Source organism: Carlito syrichta, unplaced genomic scaffold, assembly GCF_000164805.1.
Source record: "Carlito syrichta isolate Samal-C Ts95f unplaced genomic scaffold, Tarsius_syrichta-2.0.1 Scaffold305720, whole genome shotgun sequence".
NCBI classification, from domain to species: domain Eukaryota; kingdom Metazoa; phylum Chordata; class Mammalia; order Primates; family Tarsiidae; genus Carlito; species Carlito syrichta.
Genome location: NW_007249816.1, coordinates 877,998 through 889,559, shown reverse-complemented (window position 1 = coordinate 889,559; position 11,562 = coordinate 877,998). Strand labels below are relative to the sequence as shown.

General features: G+C 42.1%; 1 protein-coding gene across 1 annotated transcript in view; it reads right to left on the bottom strand.

Moving 5' to 3' along the window:
• Window positions 1-11,562, bottom strand: part of SLC30A8 (solute carrier family 30 member 8) — a 39,931-nt gene that overhangs the window by 9,503 nt on the left and 18,866 nt on the right. The window contains exons 3-5 of the mRNA XM_008062484.1: window positions 9,174-9,320; window positions 4,932-5,085; window positions 390-540 (exon numbers count right to left, since the gene is read on the bottom strand). Of these exons, the coding sequence (XP_008060675.1) occupies window positions 390-540; window positions 4,932-5,085; window positions 9,174-9,320 (452 nt within the window). The remainder of the gene's footprint in view (window positions 1-389; window positions 541-4,931; window positions 5,086-9,173; window positions 9,321-11,562) is intronic.

Sequence of the window (11,562 nt, the reverse complement as noted above, 5' to 3'; positions counted from 1 at the left end):
AATTCCGGCTACTCGGAAGGCTGAGGCGGAAGGATCGCCGGAACCCAGCAGGTCAAGGCTGCGGTGGCCAGGAGTGGCCACTGCACTCCAGTCTGGGCGACAGAGTGAGACTCCAACTCAAAATAATAATAATAATAATAATAATAATAAGTAAATAAATTCTTTATTTAAAGACTGGTAGCCCAAGTTAAGGATGTGTTTCTTAGGAATTTGGGAGAGTCTATGGGTTCATGATTTGGGTGTTTGTTTTTTTTTTATTTTAATCTTGCAAAGTAGTTTGTATAAGCAAACATAGGCTGTCCTCTTTTAAGTTACTATTGGAGGGTCAGCTTTTGTACTACCCAATGTATATAATTACAATGATGGAGAGTAAACACAAACATACTCACCTTAAAGTAGATAATAAGTGCACTGATTAGTACACTGATACTCTGAAATAGGTCTCCAAGGGCATGCACAAAGGCTGCTCTGACACTGGCGTTAGCTTGCACTTCCTTGTGACTGTGGCCAAGGCATCTCTGATGCAAAACCACAGTTAGTCTGAAAGAGATCAGTGTTCTTGGCACATATGAGATTGACCCTTAAAAACGTACTCAGCATGATGCAAGAGCTATCAACAGCATGCTTTATCCAAAATGGCAGGTATTGGAAATATTTGAGCTTTAAAATCTACAGTGTTGGACTAATATTTGAACACATTAGTGTCATTAAATATTAATATTTCCACACAAGGACAAACTGTGAAGATTCACCTCAGTTTTCTTATTCATCCTAATGCTACTCTGCTTGATATTAAAACTGGAAAGCATCACTTCTTAGATGAAAATTAAGTATTTGACAATGATGGGGAAATTGTATTCATTGAGGGTCTATTACCTGTCAGGCACAGAGCTAGGCTTAATATTGAGCTTTGGCGGAAGCTTAATCAAATGCAAAGGGCAGTAGAAAAGATAAGACAAAATAAGAAGTAGTAGATTTCATCAAGCTTGTTTATCATTTTCCATTTTACTTAAATTTGTTCATTTCCACACAAATTTGAGGTATAAATAATTTATTAATGCCCAATGGTGAAACTATTGTGCTCATGTATATGTGGCTATTTATCCAGAAGTAGAAATGTACTAATGCACATAAAATGTTCTTATATGTGTACATAAACATACAGAACATACTACAAAGCCTAGCACCTCTTGCCCAGGTCAAAGTGATAAGTAGTAGACGCTATACATTCCTGTATCTATTTATCTACAACTTTAAGAGCTACTAGACCAAAGGCAAAATAAGAACCTTTCACTGGCAGCCAACAAGAAGTGTTTTGCCTACAAAGATTTTGTGAAGATTTTGAAACACAGGTTTAACATATCGCTTAATCCACACATCCCAGTCTATTTGCAGGTATAGCATCTGTTGAGTCTCAGGCCATCACCACAAAAAAGAATGACTGTTGTCCACTGAGACTAGTCAATTGCAGAATGTAAAGTTTTCAGTTTCTCAGTGTTTGTGTGGAAATTCACTCTCAACCAGGAGTTAACATTCAAGGTTCTTTCGACTGCCTGATGTGACTGGCAGTGAAAAGATCTGCTAGATCTGCTTTGTGTGCTCATTTTGATGTCTTTCATTCTTCTATTAATTTTATTTTTAAAAAAATAGAAAAAAGCTTACTCTTACCTGTCAGGCATTGTTAAATGCTTGAGCCATGAATGTGAGTGAAAACAGATGTGGTCACTCCATAATACACAGACATAAATAAAAATTACTAATTACAGTAAGTCCATCAAGAACTGCTAATAAAAGATAGCACAACAGAGGAGTCTGGCTTACTTTGAGAGATGAAACAACACAGCTAACTTCTAAAGCTTATGCTAGAGTTCAACAGGCAAAGAGGGGAAAGGATGCTTCAGGCAGAAGAAATATCATGCAATAGCCTTAAAGCTCTGTCTATAACCTTAATTCTAGAATCTCTTCTATTCCTAAAACAACTTCTACTGGAACTTTCTGCCCTGATTTTAGATACCCAAGGAGTTGATTTGTTCCAAAATTGCAGTTCTGATATCTCTGTATTCAGACAACACAGCGTCTAGCAGCCCCTAAAACCTGTAATTTCAGTTCTTGAAAACAACCTTATAGTCACTCAGCATTTTTATCCGTAAATGGCTGTCCACTTGTACTGGAAAGGCAGAGCTTTTCAGTGGCCTTGCCTTTCCAAGTGTCAAAAGCACCTGCAGTGTTAAAGTCAGTGTTCAGAAGTGTTTGAAGTAAAAATAGAATTTGGATGGTACCCATTTAGAAAATCAAACCTGATCATTGAGGACCCAGATTGCCGTGGGAATTGGCCAGGTATAGCCTTCCTCTCTGTGTAGCATCAGCACAACCTATGCGACATATGATCCATGGGAAATTTATGATTTTATTCTTCTTGCTGCCTCTACGCTTGTATTCTTCTTACTGCCTCAAAGGCATTATTCTTTTAATGCAAAAATGACATCAGGGACCCCCTGTCAGCAGGATACCTGCTCAGGTGTTTTTCCTCCTAGAGGTGATAGATTCACATGGATCTGCTCACACCTTTCTTCCCAGTGCCAGTGTGAAGCCTCTTCCCAAATTAACTGTCTGGAGATGGGTACCTAGTTAGTGACAGCACATCAGGCAGCATCCTTCTTGTTGTTCGGTTCAGAGATTTCGAGCAATGGTTCACCAAGGGAGAGGTGGGTGACCGAGGTATCCATCAAGGGGTATCAAGAGGGAAGGCTACATTTCTCTGATGATTAGTGTGGCTGAGCATTTTTTCTTGTGTCTGTTGCCTGTTTGTATGTCTTCTTTTGAGAAGTGTCTGTTCATGTCCTTTGCCCACTTTTTTAACGGGATTGTCTGTGTTTTTCCTTTCAACTCATTTGAGTTCCTTGTAGGTCACTGGTCACACAAGCACAAGGGTGGGATCAGCAGTCACTGGGCCCTGCTATGGCAGGGAGGGAAGGGGCATGTGGCAACACACTGGGAACCCGGTCCACTATCACAGAGAGAGAGGATCAGTTAGAAAGCCAAACTTCACCTGCATGCAACTTACTTATGTATCATTGTGACTGCATGAAAAGCCTAGCATTCCCCAACTAGAGAATGGACCAACAGATGGAAATGAAAGTAAGAGATTAGCTAACACAGTTCCAAAATTAAAAGAGAGAAAGAGGTGGGGAGGGAGAGAAAGTTGTTAGAATGGCCTGAGGGCCTTTTTCCATGTGTGCAAGTTTAGCTCCTCCTTGTATTCCAAAATTCCTTTGTGCCCTCTCTTAAAATCCATTGTTTAAAACATCATTTTTCTATCACTCTCTTCTCTTTCATGTAAAAACCTACCTCATAGCATATATCAAGTTGCATAGCAAGATAGGGAGGTAGATAAAAGTTTCCTATTTCTGCTGTAACAGATGACCATCAAGTCCTTAGTGGCTGAATACAACACTAAGATGTATTACCTTGTTGTTCTGGAGGTCAGAAGTCTACAGTGAGTCTGTAAAACCGCATTCTTCATGGAGGCTCTAGGAGGGAGTTTGTTTTTGTATCTTTTCCACCTTCTATAAGCCACTTACATCTTTGACTCCAAGCCCCTTTCTCCATCTTCAACACCAGATGCAGTACATTTTCTCTTCTCTAATTTTTTGCCTCCCTCTTATAAGGATGCTTGTGGTTACACAGGCCCACCTGTATAATCCAGGAAACTCTCCCCATCTTAATATCCTTCCAGCACATTTGCAAACTTCCTTTTGCCGTGCAAGTTAACACGTTTAAAAGTTCCAGGTATTATAATGTTGAAATCTTTCATGGGGTGGAGGGAGTCATCATTCTGTCTGCCATACAAGAAGATGAGAGAGAGGGAGGGAGGAAGGAAAGGAAGGAAGGGGGGGGGGACATATAGATAGAAGAATGGATGGATATATAGATAGAAGATTAGAAAGAAAGAAAAAGAAAGAAAGAAAGTAAGAAAGAAAGAAAGAAAGAAAGAAAGAAAGAAGAAAGAAAGATAGATAGATAGAGTTTTAAGTGGGGTTGCCCAGAATCAGACTATCAAATGGGAAGCAGAAAACTGACCCAGAAGGATCAAAACCTTGGTCTCAAAACCCCATTTCCACAAGTATTCAAGTCATTCATTTTAGGAAAGGCAGACCAGTATGGCAGGGGATATGTGATCACCTCCTGGAATAATATTTTAAAACTGCCTGAACTAGAGAATGGACCAACAGATGGGAATGAAAGTAAGAGGTTGGCTAACACAGCTCAAGGAAGAATTTTCATGCAGTCACAATGATGCAAAAACAAAAGAAGTAAATTAGAAAGTAAGTTTCCTGTTGTGGGTTCTATTAAAATATATGAAACTGGTAACCGTTTTATGTGGATGTTGCAAAAGATAATTCAAAAGTAGAAGGGAGTCTGAAATATCTAAACTTTAAGGTCCCTTCCAACCCAACTGCGAGAAAACCCATAATCTGCCCACCTAACAAAAATGACAGGAGTGAGCCCTATTCCATGTGAAACCGTCAACATGCAGGAGACAGCAGCAGGACTAGGAGCTCAATTCTGGGTCTAGATTCAAATCCTGGCTCTGTGCAACTTAATTGGCAATGTCTTTAACCTCACTAAGCTTCAGTTTCCTCACCTGTAAAGTAGGGGGTAGTGAACATTAAACCTGACAATGCATATCAAAACATCCTAGCCCAGTCTTTGGCACATCTGAAACTTTCTATTAATGGTAGCTAGTGGGAGCAAATAATAAAGCTCCCTTCAGCTTAAACTGAAGCAACAACTTCATTTTCAGTCTTGGAGCCACCCAAAAATGTTGTCGGGACTCCACCATTTTCCCAAGTGGAAGAGTTTTTTTTTTAAGCTCTTGTCCAGACAAGGTTAAAGACAAAACTCGTGGACACCAAGCAGAGGTGACTTACATGACATTGGCTGCCACCGCACAGCCCGAGATGATGGTCATCATGGTGGCCTGGATCTGGTAATCGGGATGCAGCAGGCGCTCCCAGGCAAGGTACACCAGCACACCGGTCACTGCCCAGATGCACAGTGTGGACAGCAGGGCCCCGAGGACCTCTAGGGGGTTAAAGGCACACAGACAGCTCATCACCTGCATGCTGAGAGTCCTGAGACTTTTTGTCCCCTCCCAATAAAGAGGCTTCACACTAGTTCACTCAGTGATTCACCAAGTAAGAGTGGGGACAGATTTTAAAACTAAGGTAAGGAGCTTTAATGTTGGATTCATAAACACCAATGTCTTTGTTCATTATGCTCCATATTACTAAGGAGTATCTAGCAAATTTTTAGAACATATTAATTACTGTCTGCCCTTACTGTTTTTCTTGGGGCTTTTAATTTAAACAGGTGCTAAAATGGTTGAAATTTTTCAGGAGATGAAATGAGACACAAAGAATAAAATGTGTTTAGAAATTCTTAATTTTGTTATAAAGCATTTACAACTTGCTAGAAAGGGCACCATCAGTGGAAAGGAATTATCAAAAAGGAAAGCTTCAGAGAGTGCTTGATGAAAGGAGTTTTATTTGCCCACCCCACATGAAAACACAGAGATGAGCTCAGAGGTTTATCAACACTCCAGCTACATTTTAAGAGCTACGGGGGGGGGGGGATGGGGAAAGCACCAGAATGGGGACATTTACATTAATATTTAAAGATAAGATAGTGCTGATCTGTCCACGGAGAAAAGGACATTCACTCAAGTAGAAGTTCTCTGCTCTCCACTGACCCTTCACTCAACCTGGGATATAGATTCTAAAACCCACAATGGCCTAGAAACATTCTGTGAGTTCATGGTTAGCACATCCCAGAATTGTCCTTCCCCAGATATTAGTTTCCTTCAAGGCAGAGTAATGTAATGTCTTATTACCCAATGTGTGCAATTATTTTCCAGACACTAGTCATCAGCAGACAACCTTGTCCAATCCATATGCTAACTGTCTTATTAGCCACTTAATCTTTTCTTCAAATAAATTCATTTTTTTTTTTGAGTCGGAGTCTCACTTTGCTGCCCAGACTGGAGTACTGTGGCACACTCATGACCACTGCAGGCTTGACCTGCTGGGCTCAAGCAATCCTTCCACCTCAGCCCTCCAAGTAGTTGGAGCTACAGGTGTGCACCACCATCCCTGGCTAATTTTTTATTTTTTATTTTTGTAGAGACAAGGTATCATCAAGTTCCCCAGACTGGTCTTGAACCTATGGGCTCAGGCAGTCTTCTCACCTCGGTATCCCAAAATGCTAATATTACAGGCATGAGCCATGGCACCCGACCTCAAATAAACTTACTTTTTAGATTCAGCTTCTTCCTAAACAATATTATCCATGAAGCTGCATATTTCATGTGCTTGTTTATTTTTTAATTCATATGAGGATGTGTAATGATTGTCCATGTGACACAGAAAACGTCTGCCTAACGGCTCCCCTTTTCACACTACGGGCAATTTGGTGTGGATGTTTAGAGCATGTGTTCAAGTATTTGCCAGTGATTGTCTATGTGACATAACCTGAGTTTCCTTATCTATAAAGTATATATTTTAGTAATAGAATATATATAATATGCTATGGGTTCAACTCTGTCTCCCCAAAATTTATAAGTTGAGGTACTAATCTTCAGTACCTCATATTGTGACCTTATTTGGAAATAGGGTCATTGCAGATGAAGTTAGTAAAGTTTCAATGAGGTCATAGTTGAGTAGGGTAGGTCCATAATCCAATATGTATGGTGGGTGTCCTTATCCTTATTATATTACTCTTCACCTTTAGCTCCACTCATCTAAAGGGGAAGTCTGGACCCAGACATTTATACGGGGAAAATGTCCCATAAAGATTAATGTGGAGAGCTATAAGTCAAGGAACCACAATTGTCAGAACTGCCAGGAGCCAGGAGACAGACCTGGAACAGATTCTCCTGCAGATACCCCAGAAAAGATCAACCCTGCTGGCACCTTGATCTGAGACTTCTACTTTTCGGAACTGAGACAATACATTTCTGTTGTTTAAATCATCCGTGTGTAGTATGTTATTAAGACAGACTTAGGAAACTAATACAACAAACAGCAAACACTCAAGAGTCATTATTTTATCAGCCTACTCAGACTATCTAAAACTCTTCTTTGCAGAAGTTTATGAATACTTGACCCAGGAATTTCTGGTTAACCAGAAAGAGAGTGAGTTTGTAGTTATCATGTACTTCCTACCCATGAAAACCCAACTTAGAGTATAAAAGTGGAGTGTGTCCAACTCTAAACCCATTATTAAAGAGCTTTGGTGAGGCAGGAGCTGGGAAAATAAAGCCCAAATACCACAGGCAAGAGTCAGGAATCGAATCTAAAAGTGGGGCAAAGCAAAGGGTCTGACATCCAAAAGTAACTAGTTAGAACAAGAATCACATGGGGATCATCGACAAGTGCTAACATGATTGCTAAGAAAACTGTTAGGCTAGCAGGTGGAGTCAGGCTGACCGGACCAGCCCATGGATATGTTGGACTCACTCCGTGTCTATAGAGAATGCTTAATACAGCAGACACCAATCACGTGTGGCTATTTAAATTGAAAATATGCAAAATGAAGACTCTGGTTCTTCAGTAGCACTAGCTACATTTAAAGTGCTCAGTAGCTCCATTATACTATAAATGACAGAGTAGTTCCCTTGTAGCAGAGAGTTCTGTTGAACTACTCGTGGATGCCAGGGCCATGATGTGAAGTACAGCTGTCCCTTTTATTTTATTTTTATTTTTATCTCTTTGTAGAGGTGGTCTTTCTATTGTACCCAGGCTTGTCTCAAACTCCTGACCTCACACTATCTTCCTGCCTGAACCTCCAAAAGTGCTGGGATTACGGGGGTGAGCCACATGCCTGGTCAAGTGTCCTTATTTAAATTTCAAGTTCACTCTATGTTTACAAACCATCCTACAATTACAAAACAGCTTTGACTAGCTGCATCAGAAAGGTTTGAGTACATGTAAGACTTTATCCAGACAAATGCTAGGGGTTCAGTCAGGGGTATGTGTTTTCCAAAGGCAGTCTGTTTAGCAACTGGCAAAAGCATTCTCAGGTCACATTGGCACCAACTCTTTATTTGTTTCATCTTTCTCTGAGTGTTAAAGGACAGCAAGTCAAAACACCTGTGCTGGTCAATTTAGTATGAAATTGGAACTTCCTACCATTCAAAACTTGAAAGACCACATACCCCAGTTGTCAGTCTGCAAGATGTGGTCGCATCCAATAGTCCCTTCAGTGAGGGCTGGCCCCATTGACCCCCTGCTCTGCCCTCCCAACTCCTTTATGTTGATTTTTTCACCCAGTGAAATGCAGAATTGAGACTGACTATTCACATGATTTGTACAAAACATTCAGCCAAACACTCCTCCCTCCTCCAACTGATGTCAGAATTAGCAGAGTAGCAGAGTTGTTATCGCAGGGTGTGTGTGTGTGTGTGTGTGTGTGTGTGTGTGTGTGTGTGTGTGTGTGTGTGTTTAGGGGGGATGAATTGTAAAAGTAAAAAACGTCCCAAAGACTAATAGACTAAACCCTTACCCTGACCTGGGCCACTTCCTGGACAAAAGCAAGCTGTTTCTCCAAGAAATAATCAGCTCCAAGAAAGGAGTAAAATTCCATCTCCTCTTCTTCCTCCTCTTCTGCTTTGCTGTTATTGCTAATTGATTGGGCAAGATCTTCAGCAGAGCCATCTGCAGAAGGCCTAAGTGCCAAGTGTGAGCAGGAAAGTCTTCCCCATGTCTCCTGGGAGAAGCTCCTCAGTCCCTGCAACTCTCCTGGGCCCTGTGTGCTTTATTTTGCAGCATGGTGGGAGCTTTATCCCATCCCCTCTTTTAGAGAAGCAGAATAATTTCATGAATAACATCACGGCTGTCACCATGCACAGGGACCCTGGGGAAGAGTGGATGCTGATGTGATACACATGCTGCTGTCACCCCAGGGGGAGAATAGGAAGCACTATAAACCTGTCCACTAACTGAATTCCACTGCACACATACACAAGTCTTCACACACACATCTGTCACATCCTGAGCCCCAGAGCTGTGTCTCTGAGGGGCATTCAAGCAAGACTCAGCTTTGTGCCCCATTTTCACCCTTGGCTTGACTTTGCAGCACTACCCTGATGTTACTGCTCAGTTGGTGAACTGTACCTGCTCGGTGCCACCCAAATGTCAGCTGCTTGGAGGGGGGCTTCGATGACAGCCACAGGGAGAAGAGACTGAGCAGGAAACTGGTCAGGTCAATCAGGAGGTGGGCAGCATCTGTGACGACAGCAAGACTCCCGGCTACGTGCCCACCTGAGGGTGCAAAATAGCACACTGGGTTAAGGCCCCCAAGTGCAAGCAGACTCATCAGTATGCTACCCACAGCTGAGGAAAGTGTCACAGCTTTAGGAGTTTTAGAACTTTAGGACAGAATGGGATCTTAAGGTTGACTTGACCCATCTCTTCTGAGATTCAGAGAGTAGATAGGATTTGATCACAAGGAAATAAATTTTGAGGGCGAGGTCATTCCTGGGGAGAACAGGTACAGAGATTGACAAAATGAGGGGTACATCTGAGGAGCACCCCAGTTAGACAAGGGAACAGGGGGTTCAGAAAAGGGGAGTACAAGAAGGTCAAGTCGGAAAGGTGTAGGTCAGATTCCAAGCATCTCACCATTCCCACAGGAGACCTGGACTAGAGCTTAGAAATCAGATGCTCTTGATTCAAGAAAAGATGGCAGAGCAGCCAGTCGGATTGTGTGAGTCCCTGTGTGAATCGATGAGTAGATGGACAAATTTGCATGCATGTCTGTGTGTAAGTGGGCGTGTGAGTGGCTGACTGAGTGGGAACTTGGGAGCAAGCGGCCAGGGCTTTCCTGGTGAAGCGTCTGGTACCAGCAGCTACTCGTCTTGGACCTTAGTGCCTCCCAGGGTGCATAAGCTGAGTGCCATTTTTTAAAATTAACAAAGCTTTTCCTGGAGAGAAGCTGCTAGGAGCAATTGTCATTGCCAGACTGCCCAACTACTGCAGCACCAGGCTGGACACTGGCAGTGAGGGCTGCAGAGGGAGAGCAGCAAGGGATCCAGGGGCAGAGTTCCACTGGAAAAGATGAAGCAGGCATCCTGCCACCATCTCAAAAACCAGGCAGGGAAGTGTTCCAGCTTGCTTACCATGGAACAACAGACTCACTCTCTGTGACCATCAGGTTAACTACTCAGGAGTTGATCATGACCCAGATAGAATATCTTGAAAGCACAAACTTCAGAAGGACAGGATGAGTGCCGAGTCACAGGCACCCCATCCCCTACCCTGATCCAGCTTCAGGTCAAAGGGTGCAACCAGAAAAGGACAAGGAAGATCCCTCACAAGAGATCAGCAGGGAGTCCTGAGCTGACTCAGTCCCCTTTTTCCTAATAATCCTCTGAATGTCAGACCCACACGGCTGGGGCACAACTGAAAGGGACAAATCCAGGTGGAGTCTGGACAGCAGTCATGCTAGGAAAACTCTCCTCTGAGATAAGCCTGGCTGGGGCACCTGCTGCTAGCAACTGGGGAGGAGATAATCTCACACCTCTCCACCAGATTCCCTTGATCTATAAGAACAGAAGGGGAAGACTGATACCCCACTCACCTCCTCCCACCCTGGGCTGCCCACCAGGGACATTGTGAATGATTATGCAGTCCCACAGGAGATGGCAGGCAGGCTTACCTGTGAGCAGCTGAGAGGAATAATTACAGAAACCGCCCTAAGAGGGTGATTAATGCCTAGAAATTCTTTTTTAATTATTTTTTTCTTTTTTGTACTTCTTTTGTTTTGGTTTAGTGTGTGTGTGTGTGTGTGTGTGTGTGTGTGTGTCAGGGTTCAATTTGCATCCCACTATTTCTTCTTGTTCTTCTTTTGCTTTGTTTAGTGTATGTGTGAATATGTGTGTGAGGGTTCAATTTGCATCCCCCCTTATTTTTTCTTCTTCTTCTTTCATTTTGTGTGTGTGTGTTCAGTTTTCCTGTTTATTGTTTTATTTTGTGTGTGTGTTTTCTTTTCTGTTTGTTTTGGGTTTTGTTTGTTGTCTTGTTTTCCTTTTGTCTTTTGTCTTTTGGTTTTTGTTCTTGCTTTTACTTTCATTTTTTTGTGTGTGTGTGGCTTATTTTATTTTTTATTATTTTTGTCCTTTCTGCTTCATTCTACTTTTCTCTGTGCTCCTCATTACTGTTACTTTATCTTGGACTCAGGGGGTTCACACATGTACCCAACTGTTTCATCTTATAGCGTGGTGGTGGGGAGTGGGTCTCAAGAGGCCCAAACCCCAGTCAATTAACATTGTAACTTGCAAATAGTTTCTGAACACTAGCTCCCCACCCTCTACCTTATTTGACTTTCAAAACTACAAGAAACAGCAAAACTTTCCACTCTCAGTCCTGTTTTAAAACAGAACAAATTTGGAGGCACTGATCAGAGCAGAATAGAATGTTGAGCAAACAACCAAAGTGAAAGCACCACCCACTACCACTGAATAATGTAATTAAAGAGAAAAGAAAAAGATCCATCACAAGTGAG